This window comes from Oryzias melastigma, linkage group LG5 (genome assembly GCF_002922805.2).
Source record: "Oryzias melastigma strain HK-1 linkage group LG5, ASM292280v2, whole genome shotgun sequence".
Classification (NCBI taxonomy): Eukaryota; Metazoa; Chordata; class Actinopteri; order Beloniformes; family Adrianichthyidae; genus Oryzias; species Oryzias melastigma.
This window is the reverse complement of record NC_050516.1, coordinates 1,301,266-1,327,250: the sequence shown is the minus strand read 5'-3', so window position 1 is coordinate 1,327,250 and position 25,985 is coordinate 1,301,266. Positions and strand designations below refer to the sequence as shown.

The 25,985-nt window shown below is 36.0% G+C and overlaps 1 protein-coding gene across 1 annotated transcript; it reads right to left on the bottom strand.

The window, feature by feature from the left end:
* Nucleotides 1-885: 885 nt before the first annotated feature.
* LOC112144695 (major facilitator superfamily domain-containing protein 4A) lies at nucleotides 886-20,618 on the bottom strand. Its single transcript, XM_024269368.2, has 10 exons — nucleotides 20,208-20,618; nucleotides 16,296-16,494; nucleotides 13,743-13,991; nucleotides 10,810-10,936; nucleotides 10,613-10,728; nucleotides 9,416-9,589; nucleotides 6,463-6,610; nucleotides 5,926-5,996; nucleotides 4,455-4,575; nucleotides 886-1,070 (listed from the first exon to the last, which is right to left on the bottom strand). Exons 1-10 carry the CDS (start codon nucleotides 20,438-20,440, stop codon nucleotides 1,006-1,008), a joined length of 1,503 nt encoding a protein of 500 aa, XP_024125136.1. The 5' UTR covers nucleotides 20,441-20,618; the 3' UTR covers nucleotides 886-1,005.
* Between the last annotated feature and the right edge of the window lie 5,367 nt (nucleotides 20,619-25,985).

Here is a 25,985-nt window from a genome sequence, read left to right as displayed (position 1 = left end):
CCCCCCCCCCCCTCCCCCTCTCGTGTGTGTGTGTCCAAAAATAATGCATTACTGCACACAGACAGCAGCAACTATGTCTCTAAAGCTCCTCGAACTTTCTGAATATATATATATAAATAAATAGAAAACCCGTTCAGCTATTTTATGTAATATTATTTTCCTGTAACGATAGAACTTTAAGATTTATTTTTGTAATAGTTAGCTGTCCGCTATTTTTGAGGTACTCCGATTTAATGTTCTCTTCGTGCATGTTTTTTTCCTTTTGTTGTTTGGCGCGGCGACGCCTCAGGTGATGTTTGCTGTTCTCGAGGAATCAAAAGCCTTACTGGGAGAAATCTATGTTTTATATGTCAAGTGTTTTGATATGGTGTTGATATTGTATAAAAAAAAAAAAACTGCAGCTGTTGTGCACTTAAAATCTTTTTTCTAAGACTCAGATTTGTTTACTGAGAAATGTCTATTTTTTCCCCAAAGGGAGGATGATGCAGTTATGCACTTGTTTTTTATATTTCGAAATAAAAAAAAAGTAAAATCAAATATTTTACAGCCAATTGTATAATCGGGCACTCCCACAATATTTATTTAACAGAGCTTATAATGCAATTTAGAATAGCCACTCTAGCATTTTTACTAATAGTTTGAAAACTATGACAAGAAAAGCTGTAAATTGATCCCACTTTCAATGCTTTTATTTTGAAATGTAAATTCCTCTTGAATCGGTTGTTTTGTCCTGTTTTCCTTGTTTCAAAGTTTCTCAAATGTTTACAAGCTGTTTGTCTTAAGTGACATTGATGTGCGAGTGGAGAGAGGCGAACAGACCAATAAAGAAAGCATCTCTGACTCCGCCCCCTCTGTGTGACTGACAAACACAAACAGGCGACAGGATGATGCTCAAGAACTACGGTTTAATGGGGTTAAGAGTGACTATAAAAGGTGAAGGTTTGTGGTCATTGGTGAAGCTGGTGTTGATCATGAGGCTTGGAGGTGAGTAGAAGGTGCAGCAGGTTACTCCAGTTTTCCAGAGTTCTCCATCTTTGGCTTCTCTTTTATGCTCATTTGTTTGGAGATGTCTGAAAGGAGAGAGAGTTAGAACAACAAAAGCTCAGACACACCTGACACCAGCAGGTGACGATTACACGCATCATTGTGCGTGCTGACAAGAACAAGGCGGCTTTGGACTCGGCTGTTCCGACTTTTTAACAAAGGTTTGGTGACATCGGCATGTGCTACGCCCAAATATGGAATGATTTAAACTCCCAGGCTATGCTTATGGTGAATTCTGGGTAATACAGTCAGAATTGACGTATGAACTACCATAACTCAACTGTTAATGCAATAAATGTAATTCTAGAGGATTCTGAAGCGAAGAAAAGTTGCTTTCTTCGGAACACAATCGGATTGACGTTGCCGGTCGAAGAGTTACGATGTGTCAAAGAACGTGTTTTTGACGTGTCGCCGGTGACGTCTCCAGTGGTAAAAAGGCTTGAGGTAAAAACAAACAATCGTCCTGTTTATGTTGAGACTGGTTTCCACTAGTTCGTCTGCAGTTCCTCTCCGTTGTGTTTATACAAAAAAAAAATAAAAATAAATTAATCGGAATGTTTGTAGTGGATTTCAAAATAAAACAATAAAAATGTTATTTTATTTTCACAGTGGTGGGTCTACATGATTACGCTTATTATCAGTTTTCTCCAGGGACAACTAAAGGTTAATGTTGAAATATGCAACATCATTTATGACTCAACAAAAACATGCATTTAACAAGGGCTCTGAGAGGAAGGAGAGGACACGCGGGCTGATTTTAGATAAGTGAAGAGAGCGGGATGAACCACTTCACATGGGGGTGGCAGGATAAACCACTCCTCCAGGAATCGGGGGTGGGAGGACAGACGGGAAACTATGTAAACCAGGGGTCAGCAACGTTTATGACAGGGGTCTGCAACCTGCGGCTCCAGAGCCACATGTGGCTCTTCTATCCCTCCATGGTGGCTCTCTGGCTGAAGAAAAATAAAATAGTAATTCTCCAAAATTTGGAGATAAGCTATTATTTTAGCAACATGCTAACATTTTTGGCTAATTTGTTATCTACTGGAGTTTTTGGGCTTCCATTTTACCAACAGGCTAGCTTTTTTGACTAATTTAGTTTACAGAGGAATTTTATGCATTTAGGAGTTAAGCTAGTAATTGAGCAACAAGCTAGTTTTTTTTTTTTTTTTTTTTTTTTGGCTAATTTGGCCTCTAATTCATTTTTTATGCTAAGTTGGAGTTAAGCTAATATTTTAGCAATATGCTAACATTTTGGGCTAATCTGTTATCTTCCGGAGTTTTTAGGCTAATTTAGAGTTTAGATTTTATTTTAGCAACATGCTAACATTTTTGGCTGATGTAATTTACTGAGGTATTTTATGCTATTAATTTGGAGTTCAGCTAGTAATTAGACAACAAGCTAGCTTTTTCGCTAATTTGGCCTCTACTAAAGACAAAAACGTAAAAAAAAAAAATCAAATTTTGAGAAATGTGTTTTTTTATATTTTTGCTTTTGTTCGTGCTAAAAAAAATGGATATAATTCCTATATATATATATAAAAATAAATAAAAGATGATCATGAAGGCAAATCCAAATTTCTTAAAGGCTAAAGTAAGACTATGAAGCTCCTTCTAGGTTTTGATGATAAGATAAAGATAAAAGACATATCTGAAAATATTGTAATTCACAAAACAGCGAGTCAAGTACCTTTTTTTTTAAACATATTAGCTCAAACATGTGCTTTCTTAATATTTTACAAAGAAAATAGTTGAAACTGTTTAAAAAACAAAAGCTGCATTTTTAGTACGCCATACCTACAGCAAAAGGATTGGATACATCAGAACAAAATATCCTGAATATGTTTAAGAACTTCACAACTATTAATAAAAATAAATAAAAACAAGTGTGTGTGCTTTTGGCTATTTATTTTTTTTGTTATGTTATAAGACAGAACGTGAGTAACTTGGTAATTCATTATGTGATTATGCCTACTTTTAATGCACGTAAAGCTAAATGTTACTAAATGTTGCTATTAATAGTGATTTAAATTTTCTGCAACTGGACAGAATCATTCTTTATTTTCACTGTCAGTAAATGCAGTGATCAGCTTTAACATTAATAACTATTATTCAACAAACTGAACTCAATTGAATCAATTTTTATTTATTAAAATCACTTTTCATGTGTTGCAGCTCAGAGTACTTTACAAATTAAAAAAAACCTAACATTCAAAAAGAAGACAAATTAAAACCAGCAGCCCATATGGAAACATAACTTCATAAATGTCAGCGACGCCAAAACCATGAACATAAAAAAAGCCGTGCAGTCATAAACGTTTGTTTCACGTTCTTCTCACTCATCCTCAAACGCGCTCAAATCGCCACACCTGTCATCTCACCGGGAGGTTTCAAAACACGGGAATTATTACAGCTTTTTCATTTTTCCCTGCGGTGCGCATTAAACTCACCCGGTCATGATGAAGGCTGACGCGGAGGTTGTGTGAAACTATAAAGTCTTATTGAAAAAAAAGAAAAAAGCTGCAGCATTTATATCGGTGGGCGGGGTCACAGCGCTGCGTGAATGGACCATTTCCTTGTGACGCCATTGAGGATCAAAGATCATTTCCACAAGATTTACTTAAATCCATATATTTTCTCAACATTAAAAAAAAAATATCAAGAAGTTTCAAAATGTTTTTAACTATGACATTTTTGGTGTACAACAAAAAAACACAAAAGTTATGAAACACAGTTGTGATATTTGAAATTCAAATTATTTCAATTGTGTCTTGGAATAAATCTTTGGAAAATTGCATATAGTTTAGTGAAGCTTTTTTTTTAAGTCTATTTCATATTGTTTTGTCTTTAATTTTTTGATTTATGCATTTTCGTGTGTTATGCAATATAAAAGTTGTGTAGTTTCACATTATTTTATTTTTGCAGTAAAAAAAAAAAAAAAGGCTTTTTTGACAGTTTCGGGTTCATTGTGGAATTTTTGTGTAATAAATGAAAGATATATTTAAAATGTTTTACTAAAAAGATACATTTATCCAAAGTTTTAAAGATAAATTATTAGAGCAAAATGTAAAGTAGTAAAAAACGCTAAAAAAGCCCCTGAGGGTTAAAGTCTGACCCTGTCTATGTTCCTTTTTTAGCCAAGGTTATCAAATTCCAGGTTTATTTTTAGGTTGACACTGGACAAAAATGTATTTTAAAAAAAAGCAATCAGCCAATCTGACCTCAAATGTTGCCCATAAATCAAGAATATGTGATTTCCTCAACATTCCAAAAAACAATTGGAACACCGTAAAACAAAACAACTGCTAATTTCTGCTCAGACTAACAAAAATGTTTTAGCAAAACCACTTTTAAAAAAATAAATGATCTGTAATGTTTTTATACTGTGTGTCGTCTCCGTGAGGTCTCACCTATGTGTTGCCTTCCGTGGATGTGATGTATATACAGAAGCAGCAGGAAGAAGCAGAATCCGACGCAGGACGCTATGGTACAGCACAGCAGGAAGGAATAACTGCCTTGACTGTGGATCACCTGCAGGAAAACAGTCACTGAAGCAGCAGCTCTGGAATTGATTCAACTTTTGCTCTCATTCTTCCTAAAAGTTTCAGCTAAGGGTTTTTTTTTAAATTTTTTTTATACAAAATTCAACTGGGAATATACATTTAGCTGTTTCTTTCAGCTATTTTGTTACCATTTGTCATTTTTTTGTTTGTAAACAAACAAAAATAAAATTTGTATTTTTATCTACTCAATTATTTTGAAATCAAAGTGTTAAAATTCACAGATTTAGTAAATATTTTTAAAAGAATGTATACATTGCATCATTAATGCAAATTAAATTTGAAGAAAAAGAAACAGTTTTTACAATTTCAAAGGACATGCAAATTTTCAAAAAGCTTCAAACAAAACTAAAGAAATATGTTTCAATGCAGATATAAGGTTATAGAATGATCTTTAACCACAAAAGAAGCTAAATCAATAAATTTTAAAAAATGTTGATTGTTTTTATTTTTCATTTAAATGAAGGAATCTATATTTGTCTGCATTTGTCATCTGTTGCATTTTTTTTCCTTTGATTTTTTTCTACCTTTAATAATTACGTAAAATAGATATAATTAAGACATTTTTTTTTCTTGTTCATTTTTCATTGTCCAAAAACATAAAGGTTGTCTTGTTTCTGTAATTGTTTTTTGGGAAATGAGAAAATCATTAGAATCCAGTTTTACTTTTCTTATATTTAGATTGTCTCAGACTTTAAGCAGATTCTGCCTTTCATGTAGCATTTTTATTTGTTAGCATTAGCCTTCATTAGTAAATCAATCAACACCCTTTTCACTGATAAAGTTACCAAGCTTAAATTAACTAAGTTTTTCACATTCATTCATAACTTTATAATCGAATCAGTGTTTATGAATAAACATTAGCGGTCTAGATTCTTGTAGTTATTTCATTTTAATTATAGTATAGTATTTTTACAGTAGTATATATATATTTTGCATTGTTTAGCTTTAATAAGCTTTTACTATTTCCAATGACTTCAGCATTAGAACTTAGAAAAAATATTAGAGCATGAATGAATTTCCGGAAACATTTTTTGCTAAAATGTTGTTGTTTAGGTACAAAAAAATAAATAAACAAAAGTTGAAGTTTATTCTAAAACAATGAAAACTGTTTCTATCTCTCTTATCCTCATTTTGGTCTCTCTCTTTTAAACATTCCATTACAGCAAAACATTTTCGTGAACCGGCAATATTTCAGACTTTCTCAATCAGGACTCACGGATTGCTAATGCTAATGCTAATGCTAACGAGGGACAGAACAGATTAAATATTTTCAGAATAAGATCCAGGAATGAGATTAGAAAGTAAAGATGTTTCTTACGGATCCTACTAGCAGCTGCAGAATCATCTCTCCTGCGCTGGCGCTCGTCACCAGGACTGTTGTGGCACATCCTTCACAACATAACACAAAAATGCAGTTTCATGCTGATGCTAGCAAATTCTGGTGAGCTTTTATCATGAACATTTTCTAAAAATCTAAAAAAAAAGGGCGTAACAATGGAAAAAAACAAACTTTTAAAAGGATAAAACTATTACATTTAATGACAAATAAATGAAAAACAGCAGCTAAATTACACAACAATATCATGGTCCGACTTGAAATGACTCCATCCATGAAGGTCTGAGGTCATGTGGACAACAGACATTTTGAACCAGAGCTGTGTGACGTAAGTAAAAGTTTAATTTCATCTTAGAATTGAAGCCTTTGTTGGTTGCCGTGACGATATCTTTCTTTTAATGGTGTATTTTCATTCATTTTATACAAATCGTGAGTTTTTGTCTCAACCAAGAAGATGCAGTAAAACCTCAAAGATTGAAAACACTAATATATGCATCCGGTTGAGTTGTCAGTGATCACCTTTGTAGTCTAAAGTGTCTTCAGTGAAGGCCAGCATAGATGGAAACACGCTGCTGATGCACAGACCCAACACACAGGTGCAGATGAACAGAAACACACAGCTGCTGTAGAAGAACAGCATCAGGAACTGGACCAGTATGACTCCCACCTGACAGGAACAAGAGGAACAACATCTGTGAACATCTGCTTCCCCGTGTTCCCCTGGAAACTCACAACACACCTGCAGGGGGATTCATCAGAGATCTAAAGGACAGCAAAGACTTAAACCTAATGCAGCTCATGGTGCAACACGGACTGAACTGTTAGAAAACTAACCAGGAAAACTTCAATGTCCAAGTCTCTTAGACTAATGTCACAAATGCTGTGACCATGTTGAGACTTTGCATTTAAGATCAAGGTTTAAGTCTTAAAGAGACAAGTCCAAGACCCAATTCTGCCCACAAGTTCCAATTTAAACTATGAGCTCAAGTTCAAGTTTGTAGATTAAAGCTCAAACCCATCATCTATAAAAACAAAATCCCAAGTTTTCTCCCAAGTCTTATTTTGGTGGAGGCATATCAAAGCCAAGTTCCAAGTCTCTAGTCACAAGGAATACAATTGTCCAAAGTCTCCAAGCTTAAGGCCAAGTCATATATATCTGGTCACAGGTACAGATCAAATCCTTAAATCTGAGACCAAGTTGCCCCAAATTGACTGTCTAAAGTCTTTGTTATATGGGCTCAAGTCCAAGTCAAAAGATTTTTATGTCTTGAGTAGTGCTGCCACAAGCGATTATTTTAGTAGTTGACTAATCACAGATTACTTTTTTGATTAGTCGACTAATCAGCTCATGCATAAAGTGGATGTAAAATATATATCTTAATCATCATTAGCTTTAAACTAACTAAAAACTAGCTATATTCAGGCTAGCATTACCTGCGATAATGCTAGTGGGAATGCTGTAAGCTGAATTTGGCCACTGAAGATGCTGGTGACAATGATGCTGAAATTGATAGCTGAAAACGCTAAAGCTGGTAGCCAGCTAAAATATTAGTTAAATGACAAATTAATCTTAGAAAAAAAGTCGAAATTAGCCAAAATAGGCTAGCATGCAGCTGAAATATTAGCTAAACTCCAAATTAGTCTAATAAAACTAAAAAATCCTAAATTAGCCAAAAACAGCTAGCATGTAGCCGAAACAGTGACTAAATTCCAAAACAACCTAAAATAAAAAAAAAAGCTTAAGTTAGCCAAAAACAGCTAGCATGTATCCAAAATATTAGCTAAAGTCCAAAATAGCCAGAAAAAAGGCTAAATTAGCCAAAAAGCATGCAGCTGAAATATTAAAGTATAATTTGCCTAAAGAAATAAAAAAAAATCCTAAATTATCCAAAACTGCTAGCTTATTGGAGAAATATTAGCTAAATTCCAAAACAGCCTAAAAAACAAAAAAAGCTTAAGTTAGCCAAATAGCTAGCATGTAACTGAAATATAAGCTAAACTCAAAAATATCCTAAAAAACAAAAAAAAAAGCCTAAATTAGGCAAAATAGCTAACATGTAGCTAAAATATTAGCTAAATTCCAAAAGAGCCTAAAACCGTAATAAATGCCAAAATAGTCCAAAAAGCTAATATAATGTCATTATAACTTTCAACTTTACTACATTCTGACTCCATATAATATAAAGTGTCGAACTAATCGACTAATAAATTAGTCGTCGACTATTTTAATAGTCGACTAGCCGACTGATCGTGGCAGCCCTAGTCTTGAGTCACAAAGCTTTGGTCAAAATATGCCTTCAGTCACAAGCCCAAATCAAGTCTCAAGACTAGAATCGAGTCCCACCATCAACGGTTAAACCTTGGAGACAAGTCTCAAATCCCTGAGACTTACACTATGCTATAAGTCACATTACCATCTGAGGATTTTAAGAGTTTGAGCCCAAGTGGAGCATCACGTCATAGAGAAACAAGTCCAAGTCCCAAGAATAGTCACTAGTTCTAAAAAAGGCCTGAATTAAGAGTTATATGCCAAACTTACAAGTGTCCATACATTGATTTTTGGTTCAAATATGACTAATCACAAAGCCAAAATCAAGTGTCAAGTCTAATGCGAGTTCAACTATCACAAGTTAAATCTTAGAGTAAGGTCTCAAATCCCTGAACTTAATGTCAGGTCTCAAGTTACAAGTCATATCATCTTAGGAATCTAAGCTTAAGCTCAAATTCAGACTGTGATTCTTTATCCAAATTTAGTCTCAAGTCAAAGAGACAAGTCCAAGTAACAAGTCTTCAAACAAGTTACACTCAAGGCCTGATTAAGAGCCTAAACTGCAAATTGACTAGTCTCAAGTCCCTGAGCTTTTGGTTCAAATATCACAAAGCCCAAATCAAGTTTCATTTCACTCTTGATAGTTTGCCTCAAATCTAACAAACTAGATTAAGACTTTGTGATTTGAGCCAAGTCTCAGAGCACAAGTCCCATCTCAGGAGTCTGAACGGAGGTCAAGGTAAGCCTCTGAATCTTTATCCAAATGTTGTCTCAGGTCATAGAGAAGCAAGTCCATGTTTCAAGTCTTTGATGACAAGTTCAACTTCAGCCTGATTTAAAGCTTGAACTTCAACCCAACAAGTCTACAGTACCAGAGCTTCAGGCTCAAGTTTTGATCAAGTCTTTTAGTCTAAATCTCAAGTTAAGAAAATTCCTGTCTCTGCACTGCAAAATATCTTTAGACTTTACCAGCACCGTCTTATTTACAACTTGTTTTCTCGTGCTTAACGAGTCATTTCTGTTTGTGTTTACATTCACATCACTGACGACAAAAACAGTTGATGACGAGGGTTACTTTCAGTCTGGCCTAGTGTTGAACTTTTAACACCGCCGACTCCTTATCTGCGTCTCTTCATCCCAATATTTACACCTCCACCAAGTTTAAATATTTACACTGTTCAGCTTCTGTCACAGGGATCATACCAGGCTAACGGTGAGCAGCACGGGGGCCGAGTATCTGTACGACAAGTAGATAAAAGCCAGTCTTCCCCCCGTGATGGAAGCCCAAAACACGCTGTCCAGACAGCCGGCTGCTTTCCGGCCCATCAGCAGGGGAGGGGACACGGCGTAGGTGTAGACGAAGCCGGCGTAGCAGCCCTGTGGGGGTAAAAAAAAACTGTCAAGAGGAGCAACAGTCGCTGATCCACAGTGGAACAAGCATTTTGAAGAGGAAAAAAAAGAATTAAACTGAAACAAAAGTGTCAGGGATATCCAAAGGAAGTTTTAAGATTATGGGATGGCCACAGGACTCACGGCTTGGCGGCCATTTTGTGGCAAAGTGTGAAATTTGGCAATTTCCAAATTTTTGCACAAGATGATAAAAGAAAGATTTGTTCGAGTGATCTTCACAAAAATTTCGTACACCAACCACAATTGACCTTTGACCTTGGGAAGAGGCAGCCATCTTGAATTTTCCAAAAAAAACTTATCTTCTACAAATCTAAATTCCGAGGGATTTTGATCTATCGCCTCCCAACTCATTGACCAGTAATGGGACGCCACTTGGGGAAAAAAGAAAGACTGGTTTTAAAATTTTAGTACATTTTTAAACGGCGTTAGCATGGCGAGCTAGAAAACTACAGTTCCCTTGTTGCTTGCATATTTTCACCCGGAATAGAGTGAAAATTTCACACATGAATCTTCGGCTCAAGTGGAACGAAACAATATGACATGACATGAACATATTAGTAATGTGGGCGTGGTTCACAAAAAACTTCTGTTGCTAAGTAAATCCAAAAGTTTACTTTTGCGAATTCTTCTAGAAATTACATCAGCATGTTTGTCACCCCCAGGCGACCAAAAAATAAAATGGTTGCTATGGAGATAAAACCAATAGAAAAGCCAGTATTTTTAAAAAAATAGCAGTCGGTAGTGGCTTAAGACAGTGAGGGGTGTGTCGCTCAGCAAGTGAGGCAGGTCAAAAGGGGGTGGAGAGGGCAGATGGTGTCTGCTATGCCACTTGTGCCTTAAATATTTATTTGCACTTAATGTGGTATAAAGTTCATTTTCTTCCATTAATCTACATTTCTAACTTGTAAATAGGGTTTTATAAGTACATTATTTTGACACTTAGAGCAAGAATACACTTGAGCATGTAATTAAACAGCTCGATGTGCTCACAATAATTCCATCAGTGATGAAGACTATAGCCCCGCCCACTGCATAGATGAAGAAGGTGGTGGTGGGCTGGCCCTCCAGTTTGGCAGAGTTGCAACAGCTGAACACGCTCCCGTGACCTGCAGAGAGAAGGACGCTTTGAGATCAGCCGTCATTTCGGGAGCGGGCCGATCAGGGACAAACCTGGAGGGGGGCGTTACCTTGGCTGTCGGCCTCCATGGGGCAGGACTTGGGCCCGTCCTTCTCCAGGAGGCGGGGACTGTTGCTGGAGCAGGGCAGCAGCCGCTCGTGTAACATCAACATGAGCACTGCGGCCGGCACCGGGAGCTGCCAGCAGAAGACACACACAGAGCTCATTGTTCAGGCCTAACAGGCAACACCTCCTGTCAGCTGATTCAATTCATGGACCTCATCAAAGCAGACTCCATCTTTATTAGTTTTGTCTTGGCTTCTGCAATAAACGCATCCTGTTTAAACAGGAAATAAGGTCAAACGGAACAGCAAAAGCTCAAGATTTATCACTGAACAGGAGGAACAACATAAAAACTTCCTTACACCTCATGGAAAATTAAACCTGTTGCTTTCCACATGGTTCTTGTGAGTAGTTAAACATTATAAAAACGAACTCCATCAACAATAAAAAGGTCAAAATGGGGCAAATACAGGTGAGCTGAGCTAAAGGTCCAAAAATCATCCATGTTTAAAATAAAAAAAAAAACGTAAAAAAAATGTCTTGGGAATAACATGAATTGATTTTCATTTTTTAATGTAAAAACCTAATAAGCGAGTAGTTTTTGCACAAACTCAAATTTGCATGAATGTAAAAAATGTTTCCACATCCTGTTGTGAATAGTACTACCTGAAACAAAAATGTCCAGTCAAAATCTTTTCAAATCCACCATAAACTACAATTCCCAAAGCCCCCAAGCCTTCACATTTGGTATATTTAAAATAAAAAAAATAAAAAAAAGAGTAGATTTATAACAATGGTAAAGGACACCTGAGCTACAAAAGATAATCATAGAACCTTTAGAAGAAATAACTTAATTTCGAACTATGAGGGAAGGAGGTCACATCATAAAACAGTGATGTGACGGTCAAATGGCGAACTAGTGAGAGGTCAGAGTTGGAATACCATATTTTTTTTTTTAAGTACGAGTTGCATTGTTTGGCCAGAGCTTCGGTGTTTATGTTCTTTAATTTACTGTAACTTTTTAACTGTTAACAAGATCAACGTGATTCAAGCGCTCGCATGAGCGCCGCTTTTCTTCTTTACAATCTGCTTGAATCACGTTGATCGTGTTAACAATTAAAAGTTACAATATGTTAAAGATTTTGAGCTTAAGCATCACCAATGACATCTCAAGTGTTAAAGGTTTAAATAAATAGGCTAATTTATTTGTTATTTTTTTACTAACGACCACTTGAGGGCACTGTAGGTGCTTTTATCAGTATTTGCTATGGACAAGAAGAAGTGCCGCTCAGTTATACTCCAGGCTTCATGGAGTTGTTCAGAAGTTTCACATTTTTCTCCAAAAAGAGCGATTTATATGTGAATTTTCCTTTATTATGCTTGTTTTTTTTTTTGTTTTGCTTTTTCTGTTGCGACTTACACTCAATAGCAACATGTGGTTATTACTCAAAAATGGAAAGAATGTTCACACAAAGCAGTTAAATCTCTAAACCAGAAAGTCTGAAGAGGATGACTAAGTACAAAACCATATTGGTTTCTGTGTCAAACGCCTGAAGAAAATATTATGTAGTCTTCCAAAGTATGTTTTCAATAAAGTCGTCTTCCATTTTCATTCGGCTCAGCAACACTCGAGTACATCTGCGCAGGTCTCATTAGGGCCCCGGAGTTGATACTTCGCATCAATTTCCTCCACAGTTGTGTAGTCTAGTTCCTACTAATGTCTGGTTTTGACTGCGATTGTATGCGTACTGCGGTGAACTTCTGAGTTGTGTTTATTCATCGTCCCCAGCGTTTACTTTTGACAGGAAGGACATCTTACCCATACGCTTGCGGCATCTGAGAGCGTACTCTTGTACTCTTCTAGTAACTTGCTTTATCTTCTTTGTAGTTTTCTGCTCTCTGCCTCTTTTTGGGTCTATGTGTGAAATTTGGTATTTCCAATTTTTTAAAGTAACGACCTTAAGCAAAGTGTGAGTTAAGACTCGACTTGGCTTCTTTAGAATTTACACAGCAGTGGGAAAAAAATACCACAATGTGATCTATGTCACTGCTCAATGACAGACGTGGAAAACAGCTGTTACACCTATAGGCATAAATAATAAATCTGAAACCAATATTTTTGAAGAACTATTTGAAGAACTGCCTCCAGCAGTTTCTTTTTCCTCCTCAAATACAGAAGAAGTCATTCTTAATGGAGGGGGGGGGGCTAGTGATGGGAATTCCAGCTCTTCTCGGAGAACTGGCTCCTGTGGTTCGGCTCACTAAAAAGAACCGGCGCTTTCGGTTCCAAAGCAAAGTCAGCTGGAGACCAAATCTACAAAAACTGAGAGAAAAGAATGCCCCCCCCCACTGTCCAAATTAAATATGAAAAAGTTACAATTTCATTATTCTCTAGTTTTAATTGTAGTATTGAAACTAACTGGGAACATTTAAATATTTCAAATAATTATTATTTTCCATAGTACAAGTCCAGGTGAGGAACTGCCATGCTCACTTTTCCTGGGGATTTCTGATCCCTTCGGCTTGCCATACTGCCTTCCCCTGACAGCACGTCCCTGTTGCTGGAGGGCAAACCTACAAATATCTACAGGGATCGAGTCTCTTCAATGCATGAGTCTGTTATCTAAAGACGCAGAGCCCACACCACCTCATCTTTAAGCACATGACTACCAATCAATGTGAACGGCAGGATCTGGATTAAAAACCTGAAAGAGATCAATGATCCCAATCACCTAGGAGAACGTAGCGAGGAGTTGAGAAAGCCAAACAACTAGACTTTTTGTATTTGTGAACGTGTGTGTACATGTATGGCTATACGTGTGTGTGTAGATATATAGAGGGTTCCAGTAACATTTTAGGAACTTTGATCAAAGATTTGAAATCCAGAACACCGAACTTTGACCTCTGAAACTGGGCTTTCATCAGCGACTGCACACTCACATTAATCACAGCCATGATCCAGAAAGCGTACGACACTTTGGTGACCACGATGCCTTCGGTGAACAGATGATACTGGGAGGTGTTGTGAATCGAAACCCCTTTCCCGGCCAGAGTGTTACGGAGGTGCTCCAGATCCCAGGAAGAGTTGGAGGTCCCGTTCAGACCCAGAACGCAGCTGTCGTCTGCCAAGAAAGGATCCGCCACCAGGGGGCTGACCAGCGCCCCCAGGCCGATGAAGAAGTGCAAAGCCTGAGGAAACACAAGGAGAGGATCTTCTATCAGCAGGCCTTTCTGTACGAATCTTTCAAATTATTGTAAATGTAAAGTGAGGATCTGTGACGGTCATTGATGCGGTTTTGGAAAGGGTTTTTGTTTCACTGACGTGATTGGGAGGATCAATTTCACTTTTGTGCGCATGCAGAACACATTCAGGACCAGATTTTCTGACACTTGAGAACAAAGTCTGTAGAGATTGTGATAAAAGCAAACGCTGAAGGAAGGGAGTCCAAAAACACGCCTGTTTTGCAAATGTTACAAAGGGAGGTTGCCTTTTCTGAGCAAACAATGCAAAGAGATTATCTTTTAATGAGCAGCTATAAAAGGTTTGCTGTTTTCATTCCACTACCAACCATGACGTGTTTTTCCAATCAAATTACATGTCAGTGATAGGCACTTCAGAGGAGAATTGGTGCTAAAAGCAACAGTGGCAGAAAAGACACGCCGCTTCTGAAATCTTGACCTGGGTGAAGTTGTGTTTACACTTCAGCTTGGATTTAGAACCTCACCCAAAGACATGGAAACACCCATTGGTGTAGTCTTCCAGTGACAAACTGGAGTAAAGAGACGCACAAAGCCCAAACTTTTGGTGAACTTTGCCTTAAAGACTAAACCTGGCATTGGCAAATAAGACCACTGTTGGGCAGCCGGAGAGAGAAGATCACTCTCCTTCACCTGAAGTCTAAGAAGACCCTATGTCTGGATTGACTTGACATCACAAGCTCACTCCCCCAAATGTCTTCAGAAAAGTTGATGATTATCTCATTACCGATGCCTTTAGGAGGGAAAATTTGCTAAATTAAAAAAAATAAATAAATGATTGCCAAAACAACTATATCTGAATGTTAAAACCATAGACCGTCAATAGCTGCATATCCACCGAGTATGAAATTGGATTTGCGATAATACATTTGCCTAATTGAGACACGATAGTTTAAAAAAAAAAAAACTCGCATTTATCAAATGGAGTATTTTTTTTGTTTTTTTGAGGAACCGCACCACAAGAGGTCCAACAGCATCACACAGTTCATCAAAAGTTGGTCGTGTCATGTGGAATTGTTGGATCCACAGAGGGCTGGGTTGGGGGAAAAAAACGATTAATCGATTTGAATCAGTTTAAGCTTAATAGATCAATAATCGATTCACAAAAGATATTAATCGATTTAGCACACAAAGCTAAAGTCCGCTAGCTTGATGCTAATGTTCAATGGAATTTTCCATAGGACGGCTAATGCTAACACTCAGTTGACTAAAATAATACATTGCTGGCTAAATTAACATATTTAGTTACTTACAGGCATTCATTTTCCAAAATCTTTTATGAAAATAATTTTTAAAACAACTATTTGTGGTCTAAAACTTCATTTTTTTCCTATCATACTGTTGTCTTCTTCTTGAGTTAAGTGTACTTTTATAGTGTGATCGCCACCTAGTGGCCAAACTGAAACGTCCTCCAGGAGAATCAGAACAATGACTACAGTAAGATAAGATAGTCCTTTATTTGTCCCACGGTGGGGAAATTCCAGAGGTTTCCAATGTTCCAGTTCCAATGTTAATGATCTGAACATTTTTGTTAGAACTTCTCCTTTAGAGAATCCACGTAACACTGTATGATGTTAACAATCTCATTATTTTACTAATAAATTTTACAATATGTGAACTGTATCAGATGGATATAAATATATTCAAATTAAATAATAATTTTTAATGTATTTGTAAAGAAATATGTATAAATTTGTAAACTTAAAATTGAATAGAAAGAATCGGAAAAAAAAAATCTAATCGATTCAGGGTCTTGTGAATTGAATCAAATTGTTTCTGGAAACTATGACCGATACCTAGCCCTAGATCCACAGCTAATCTGTTAAACCACCAACCACCATTTCCCAAAATCGCTTCATCTGTTGCCTCTTCCACGTAGCTTTGAACTTCATGGCCTGACGCCGACGTCTCCTTTGATAGATGATTTTTATTAGCGCTAGTGCCGTAAATTAAAGTATTGTTTGTGTAGAAGTGGTAAATGGCCATCCGATTCTCTCCGTTTGATTTTCCTCCTCTGACTATTAGATATTTTATAATGAGTGTAACTTATCTCCAACAATGTCTTATGGGAAGTTACCTTAGATGTTTGGAGTAACACAAACATTTAATGAGTAACAATCTAACTGATGAAGCAGAGCACCAAACAAGATCCCATTTGAGTTTTTATTAACTATCAGTGGCTTCTTTTGTTGACTTCTTTCAGAAACTGAAAACAAACAACAATGGATCTCCAACCTGCAGGAAGACGGCCGAGTCTTTCTGGTACAGCTTCACCAGCTGCAGGTTAGCAATGGTGTCTATCACCCCCATGGCGGTGCCAGCCAACCCCATGGCGATGGACAGCAGCATGATGTGGTGGCAGAACGGTATGAAGGCAAACACCAGCGAAATGATGAGGGTGCAGAAGAAGAGAGCCAGTAGGGACGACAGGAGGCTGGAGGACAGAGCACAAACAGCAACAGTTTTAATGGAACAGATACGGCCTCCAGTTAATTAGATCCATGATCCAGACGGCTTGACATGTCCTACTTGTTGACTCACTTATTGCTCGACTATTTTCTCACAAACATCGTGGTTATCGTCGGCGAGTGTACACAACATATCTTGCCGGTGTTCCACGCCCCCTTTTGACCTCGTCTCTTACAAATGATCGAGAAAAGGATACTTGCAGTGTGTCCTTTCCAGCTTAAACGACGCCTGTCGGTAATCACCGGAGTGAAAGTCAAACATAAATAAGGCCTCAATAAAAATGATTCAACCCTCATGAGCATGGAGAAAGTTGACATAGTAACGTAATCTTGGCAATAAAACAAAAATGTAAACCGTTTTTCTGCTACCGCAGAAAGGCAAACAAGATAGGAGGTTTCATGTTAGGTTAGGAATCATTAACTTCTCAGCACACGCAGTATATTACACTTTTGACAATTTATGATTCCTTTTAAATGTCCATTACCTGTTATTAATACCAGGCAGAGGTTTCCCTAATCTCCTAATATGATTAAGGTTTCAATATAATTGACATTTAAGAGACGAGATTACCCAAAGATGATACCTACACTCAAGTTAATACAGAGGTGTCAATATTTCTGATGGAGATTGTAACAACTAACCAAGTAGCTTTTGGATTTTCCTTTTTCACCTCATTGTGAAGAAATAAAACTTTTCAAAGCCACGTTTCTGTCATTGCAACCATTATATGTTTGGGTCACCTGAGGGGTGAACAGGCTATTTTTAGAAGAATCAGCAAAAGTAAACTTTTGGGTTTCCTTGGCAACTGATTTTTTTTAGGTAACCACGCCCTCATTCCTAGTGCGTTCATAACACATGTTGTATTGCATTTCTCATCTTGAAACAGGGGTTTGTCAATTACATTTTTTTTTTGCAATATTCAAGGAAAAAAGTGTGCGAGGAACTAGGAAATTATCAAGATGGTAGCCTCAAGTTCAACAAAACTCCGGCTATGATTGTAGACTTAAACTTTGCGTGAGAATTTTTGTGATGATTGCTTAAAACAATACTTTTTTTCTCATATTGTAGGAACATTCGAAGAATCTACAAAGCTATATGTCCTGTTGCCATCCCATAATAATTTCAAAACTTCCTTCAGATGTCCTTGACACGTGTTTTGATTTCGTTATTAGATTTAAAATTCTTTTTTTTTTTCTTGAGCCCCATAAAGGCATGTGACCCACATTCAAGAAGGCATTCTTGAATGCACTTTTAGTTCAAGGTGTTCTCACTGGACAAGCAGGGATGGGCTTCTTCTTTTTCTATTGTTAGTACGAGCCCATGTTTGCCACAAATAGTTGGAAGAGGTTTGGTGCCAAATGTCAAAGCGGCACAAATCTCGTAAAATCACGTGTAGCTAAGAGTGACTGCATGAGCTTTGACAGCGGATGCTTGGAACTAGCGGTTACACGTTTTGACATCTACTGTTCATCTAAGGTGGCCGTTTGAACGCGTGTTGTCAGGCGGTGTAAACATAGCTTAAAGACCAATTCTAATTAAATAATTTAAGATTAAAACTCCATTTCTGAGTATTTCTTTAATCAAATTGTGATGGTTCAGGAGCAGATGAAAACCCCGGATTGAAAGGTTGGGTTTGTGACATAAAAACTGCTATGGCGTGCTAAAGACTCCCTTCTCTGTTCTTATTCTAAATCCTTCACTAGAAGACAAATAGACCCATTAACGTCTTCATTTCCCTCATCTGAGCAGCCATCTGGCTCTAACTGTACGGCTGCATAGCTCCGATATTGGTCGTTGTTTTTGGCTATGCTAATGCTAGCTTGGGGTTGTGACGTAGCAGCTGCCATGGGCGGGGCCAAAATCTTCTTTCTCCATTCTAATTCTAAGTCCTCCACTTGCAGACAATTGGATCCATTTATGTCTTCTTCATCTCCCTCATCTGAGCATCTAGCTTTGAACTGTACAGCTGCAAAGCTCCAACAATGCTCATCAATTTTTTGCTATGCTAATGCTAGCTTGGGGTTGTGAGAGTTTTTGTTTTAATTGACAATTAGACAAAAATATGGCATTATAGTTAACATAAATTAATCCAACTCTAAACATCTAAAAGAAAAAAAAATAGACTCGTCAATGACAAAATCTATTAAAAATAAGTACATTTTTGAACAAAATCTGATTATTTGAACACATAAATAATAAAATTGTATTTTTTTGTTGAGAGCCGTCTATACAAATCTCCCCAGAAATTGTTTATCAAATTACAATCATAAAACTTTTGAGTTTCAATGTCATTTCTTCATATATTATGATGAATATTTAACTTTAAATATATAAATTAATTACTGGGACAAATATTGTTAATTGTTTCAAAATGGACCTCTTATTTTTGCTCTTAAAAGTTTATCATTTTACTTTAGATCTGACAAACAGACATGATCAACAGACAAAAATGAAAGTTGAGGTAAAATCACTTCAATCAATTAAATTAAATTCTGAGAAATTGCCTTAATGGGCTTGTGAGAGTCTGGATGGAATGCTGGGATATCCATGGAGGCTTACTTCCGCGTCACTAGTCCCGCCCACAATCCGGAGGCAAATTTCTGATGAACTCCTGCTCCTCTGCAGAAAATAGGTCTTAAAAAATGACACAGGCTTTTTTTATTTTGGCTAAAAAAATTGCATAAGTGAAAGACCACCAAGAATGGTTTAACAATTGAAAAAAACAGTTAAATTGGGACTTTAAGAGACTTAAAGGTGTTTATTTTTTGAGTTTGTCATGCTGTGATGTCATCGTTTTTGCTTTTTTTCCTGTTCACTTTGTAAAAAATTAATTTGATTACGAGAGGCAAGTTTTGGTGAGTTTTTGACTATGTTGGCGTGGGAGAAATTGTCTTTCAAAGGCGCAGCAAGAAAGAAAAAAATGTGAAAACAATTAGGTCCTTATAGTCTAGGACTGTTGCTGCAGTTGCTATGAGTTTTAAAAAAAGAAAAAATGTCAACATGTCTCCCCCAAACTTCTAACCTCTTTCTCTGAGGAAATGAAGTAACAGGTCTGAAAGCACAGGAGACATCTCATCAGCTCCACATGACTTTCCTGGGAGTCAAACTTGAGCTCCAACGAAAACAAATTTAAGAGAATGACAGCGAGGCGGCCCTCGCCTCCAACGATGGTTCCTCTGTAACACACATCTGAGTCTCATGGCCGCCTGGAGAACACACTGGTCCCGCTCGAGTCCTATCAGAGTGTTTGGAGTTTGCAAGTCAAATTCAGGACTGGAGTGTGTCCATCCGTCTGGAAAGTGAAGGTCTGGCAGAAGTGGAACAGTTCAGAGCAGTCATGTGGTCTCAAACAGGCTGCATGACACAGCTGTGTCCTCCAACCCACACTTTTAGAGCTTCTCAGGAATAATTGAATTGGACCAGTTAATTTAACAACCTTGTGTGGGGGTTTGTTTTGCTGTTTGTTTTAAATCCATTTTGAGGCCTCCTTTAAATGAAAAAAAAAAAAAAAAATGTCCTTTCATTTTTTACGTAAAAGTTAAGGGGAAATGGGAAAACATACCCAGAATAACTTTTCCAAACTTTTTAAAAACTAACTACTCCTTAAAAAAAGTTTTAAAATATATTAATGCTAAAAAAAAAATAGATTTAAAGTCCAATTAAAGTTGGTGGACTCACGTTTTTTTAAAGATGCCTGCCACGCTGCTGCCCACCAGCAGGAAGAACTGCTGCGAGAAGAAGACCCAGGTGATCTCCTGCAGCGTGGACTGCGTCTGGCACCGCAGGTCCAGGATGGTGGGGCCGAGGAAGGCGATGCACAGCCCGAAGCTGAAGAACACGCTCCAGTAGGTGAGCGTTTGCTGCAGGTGGTGCTTGAAGAGCGCGCAGATGCGCTCGTCCAGCGGCTTCATGGTGGTGCTCCCCCCCAGAGCAGGAACCTCCTCACGGCCGCGCGCTGCTCATGTCCTCCGCTCCCGGTGCGGATCCACGTCGGTTCAGAAAGTAAACACACCGCGGCGGAGTCGCTCCGAGCCTGACAGCTGTCCGCACTTCTGCCAAACTAATTCAACGGCCACACCTGACGCTTATTGGCTGAGGTGTGAAGGCTCCGCCCCCTTTTTTGGTTTTGCTCGTTTTTTATAAAAAGAAAAGAAAATTAAACAAAAATAAGTGTATTAAAATTAATAAATAAATACATTAATTAATTAAAAAAAGTTTAAAATGTTTGTCTTTTGATTGACAGCTTACCACATCGAAATGTTAGCATATTAGCATGTCTAGAAAATACTTTTGCCTTAGTAAAAAAAGCCATTTTTTGTTTACAATATATTTTCTTTTTATATATATATAAGTTTTATAATAAAATTTTAAAGGTGATAGCCTCTATTTTCGGGGTTTCAAGTTTGAAAGATATTTTATCATATTAGCTTGAATGAAAAAAAAAAGCATTTTATAAATAAAGCTTGATTTGAATTATCCAAATATGTTTTCCTGTCATTAAAATAAAAGAAAATAAATCTAAACCCATAACATGTCTTTCAACATTTACTTCAATGTAATTCACAGCACTAAACCAAGAATTGTGTAACATGACATGAATATTGTTACATCTGAAAAGTTTTTTGCTTTGTTCAACCATCTTTTGTCAGCTTTTGACAGCTTACCATGTTAGCATGTTAGCATGTCTAGTAAATATTGTTCATTTAGTCACAATTTCCTCATTTATGTCATTTATAGCACTGAGCTAATGAACTGTGTGGCATGACATGAACATGTTTATGTGTGAAGAATTTGTTTGGTTTGTTTGACCATCTTTCGACAACTTAGCATGTTAGCATGTCTAGAAAATATTGTTGCTTTAGTCACAAACAATTTCTTGTTTTGTTTATTATTTTTTTGTAAAAGTTTTATCATGTTTTCTAGGTGAAAGCTTTCTTTTTTGCCGTTTAAGTTGGAAAGATATTTTATCATATTAGCTTGAATGTAGAAACCATTTGTAAATAAAGATTGAAACTTAAAAAAACTCTAAAATTGTTTTTTGTTATCAAAATTACTAAATATGTTTTTACCCATTAGCTTGAACTTGAAAATGTTTTATAAATAAAGGTTGATTTGAATGATCCAAATATGTTTTCCCATGTCATTGGTCAACTGTTACTTCAATGTCATTTATAGCAGTGAGTTGTGAACTGTGTGACATGACATGAATATTTTTACATCTGAGGAACTTGTTTGCTTTGTTCCAGTATCTTTTGTCACATAAACAGAATGTTCTTAATGCTCCTAATTGCCTCACAGGTCTGTAGAACCAGTCAAACGCTGACTAATAACACACCAGAATAACAGGGGAGTTGCTGTTTTGTTTCTTTTGGCTTCATCTTCTTTTTGTCTTTGACTCTGTGTGATTAGAACTTTTTTTAAGTCACAGAACTCCACTTGTACATTTAATTTTATTCTGTAATTTTTATATGAAAAAGAACAATTTAAAATTAATTGCTTAATCTTGAAGTTTATTTTATAAGTACATCAAGTCTATAAAACATTCTGAAAGTTTACAATATATAGATAGCATATAAAAGGACTCTTCAAGTGCTTCAGTATAGTATAGTATAGTATAGTATAGTTTAGTTTAGTATAAAGTATAAGTTTAGAATAACTTGTATTACATTTAAATAAAGTACTTTTTGTTAAGGGATAACTTTTTAAAGCACAAAAACGCTAAAACTTTGAGATTGTATATTCTAATACACAATATCTGCTATTTATTTACAAGTAATATATCCAAAGAAATAAAATACAAAAGTAACAAACACTCCGTTTGCCTCTTTTCTATATAATATTCATGCAGGAAATGAAAAGTTTTCAAAGTAATCTAATGTTTTTTTACATGGTAAATAGCACAAAGAAAATATTTTTTCTCTTTACATTAAATAAAACTTTTTTTTAAAACCTAGGAAATATTTATGCATCAAATTTGGTAGAAAATATCTCTTTTTCATGCATTATTTGTCCCTCCTAAAGGCCGTTTCTTCCTAATATTGTATAGTTTCAGGCAATTTTGTTGGAAGAAACTGAGAGTTTATCTATCGCTGAAGGCTTGTGCTCATCTTTAGTCTTTTAGAAAGTCTCTCACATGTTTTTCTGCTAAATCCTTTTTTAAAATTCAGCATTTAAAACTTCTTTCTTTAAATTTACTTGAACTTATAATTAAGTTCAGCATTCTTTGACCTAGTTTCAACTGTCGTGCATGTTTTTTTTTCAACCCATTTATTAACATTGTTTTTGTGCTTCTTAACATTTCTGACGTGTTTCTAAAACCCTGTACAACTCATATCCAGTGGATAGAATTTCAGCTGTTTTAGAATTGTCTTTTACTTTGACGTTTGCAACCTTTTCTTCATATTTTTAACAGTACAATTTTCCTATGAAAATTTAGTTTAAAATCATGTTTCCCCTCAATTCCTTGAAAGAATCAACTCCTCTGCGAATTCTCACAGGAGTGTTTGACCTTTTGTGAATGAATGACTTCATTGTGTTGGTTTTACACACCACCAAGAAGATATACAATAACAGCTTCGCTGCAAATTGATTTCCAAACAGATGGAATAACACCTTTTGTCATCCAAGATCTTATTGTAAATCTCAGAATCAGCACAAAGTAAATAGACTACAATAAAAAAAAAATCACATTTATTCACAAAACTTATCATCTTAGTACAGTCCAACTACAGTATTTCACATTAGCAGCTCAAGAGTCAAAGTCTTTACATTCAGAAATATTTTTGATATTTTAATAGATTTTTTTAAAAATAACAAACTGATGTAAGTTTATCATCTAAATTTATTCAGTTATCTCACATTCAATTCAGTTTTATTTATGTAGCTCGATTACAACATGGTTGTCTGGTAATAAAATATTAACAATACAGACTGAACTAAACTGGGCTTGCTTGCCCTTAGACCCTTCTTGGAAAATAAATCTCCTAAAACAACAAACAAAAAAAATAGATTCTGGAAAAAAAACAACATCCATCAAAAAGGAAAATCTATATAAGAACATCAGCGTTAATATTTACCATTACTTTACATGTTTCTCACATTAATAACCTCATTGTTTTGCTCTCAGATTTAAAAAAAAGTATGATTGAATTTTTAAAGGGTGATTTTTCTTTACAAGACAAAACATTTCAAATGTTCAGGATACACTATGTTTCTCAAAAATCTTTTTTTTATTGGTTCATATTAGATTTACAACATTGTGCATTTTTTGAAACATTTTTTTTATAATTTAATGTTGTCTCTACATTTTACTACTTAATGACAAGTATGATTGAACTGGTGTGAAATACAGAAAGCAATAACATTTATTCATCAATAGATTTTTAGTCTCATTAATTTAACAAGATTTTTTTTTATTAAATATATATATATATATATATATATATAATCAATCTGTTTGAGTTTTTGGAATTATTTTTTTTTATTTTTTGGAGCTGCACTAGCCCATCAGATGTTTAAATACATTAAAATACAGTTTTGTGTTGTCCGTGACCTCACTGAAGTAATTTCATGCATCTGTGGACATGGGAGAGACACCTGAATTCACTTATCTGGATGGGAGAATGAATATTTATGGCAACACAGCTTATATTTTTTTTTGGCTGCCTGTTTTCTGACACAATTCTGGTTTGGAGAAAGAAAAATAGAAGAATAATCTGTAATCAAAATGCAGAAAAATCTGGATTAACATGAGGACACACTTCAGAACATCTTGTACTGATGTGAATGTGTGCAACAGTGCCACCCTCTGGTCATTTATGTTACTGCACATTCTCTATGCAAAAATGTTGGATCTTCAAATGTGTCCAACAAAAGTGTCACACATAGAGAATGAGGAAGTAAACAAACAATAAACGAAAGAACAGTATCTTCCAGAATCTCAATAGTTTATTAGTTCATATTTTCAGTGAATTTTTGTGCCTGTCGGCAGTCACGTTACATTCATTTCTCTTTGTATACAATTATTGACAAATATCACGCAAAATATCACATCTCATACAAAATCTAAAGCCATATTTTATAAAACATTTAGAACTCATCTGCAGTTTGTTTTCCTAAAACGTGTTTTAAATACAGTGCTCTATTCTTTAAACAGCATGAAACTCACCGAGAACAATGAAACCATGTTAAAATACACAGATATATTCATATATATTATTTTCTCTTCATAAAATAGCTTCATTTAACACAACTGAACACAGAAATACTGCTGGCGTTGAGGGTAGGGTTGGGGGGGTGGAAGTGTGACATCCACAGTTATGCGTCCCCTCTGAGGTCACAGTCTAACTTCACTCCGCTCGCCGCCTCAAAGACAGGTGACTTGTAGAGGTAGGAAAACTTCCATCCACTGTCTCCTCAAATACTCGTGTGCTCGGTTCAACCGACTGAGTAGTTTAAATTCATATGATGTGGTGGCATATATCTTCAAAAAAACATCTGTAGCTTCAGCTAGAAAGGACTTCGGGTCACACTGAGCATCTTTTCTGAAAGGATAACACCACAACACGGCAAAGAGCTTTTAATCTACACACAAGTGGTTGGTAAAGTCCAACAGAACATGTGCAATTGGAAAATAAACTGTTAAAGGAGCTGAAGACAAGATGCTCTTTGATTTACTGCAATTTTTTAATTGTTAGCACGATTCTAATAGATTCTGAAGGAGAAAAGCGGTTTAAGATTTTGTGTTTAAGCGTCACCGGTGATGTCTCAGGTGTTAAAGGGTTAAAATAGTACGATGCAGTCTAGTTTAAATGGGTCCATTTAACAAAGAAAATGCTCAAAATGCGGCTCCACTCCACAAAGCTATTTTGTCCTTTTGGGTCGTGAGTCTATGTGTTAGAGTTGGTTTCTGCTGTCATGCTAATATTTAGCATTATTGTTAGCTTAATGCTAATTTTTGGGATTAAATTTAATCTTAATGAAATTGTATTATATGGAATACGCATGAAATTCCGGTAAAGTTCGAATAAAATCTTTTTTTTTCAAGTTTTTCAGATGAAATTCAAATTTTTTGTCTCAATTTGTTTACAAATGCTGCATTTTTACTTAAAGAAACAAACAATTGTGTAATTTAAAATAAGTTTGGGACTCTATTTTTTCTTTAAAAAAGTTTTAATGTTTAATTTCTGGTAATATTTTCTATCACTCGAAACATTTCAGAAACTGTCGTTGACAGGTTGTTGCTAACACTCGTAGCATGTTGAGACAGTAATTTAGAAGAAAAGTAATCAATTTTCTTTGACAATCCAATAAGATAACTAAAAATTAACAGAATATTGTCACCATGTTTAAATAAAATTTGTGTTTTTGAACAGCTTCAGTGAAACAAAAGGAAGTCACACAGTAATGTAGGTTATTGACATGGCTAATTAGCTAGCTAGCATAGCTAACATCACC

Excerpts from the sequence above, each read along its gene's own strand:
- LOC112144695 (XM_024269368.2), bottom strand. The coding sequence starts at position 20,440 with ATGAAGCCGCTGGACGAGCGCATCTGCGCGCTCTTCAAGCACCACCTG. Across the intron at positions 5,997-6,462 it reads AGACACTTTAGACTACAAAG|GATGTGCCACAACAGTCCTG; the intron begins GTGATCACTGAC and ends TATGTTGTGAAG. Across the intron at positions 4,576-5,925 it reads TGCAGCTGCTAGTAGGATCC|GTGATCCACAGTCAAGGCAG; the intron begins GTAAGAAACATC and ends GTTTTCCTGCAG.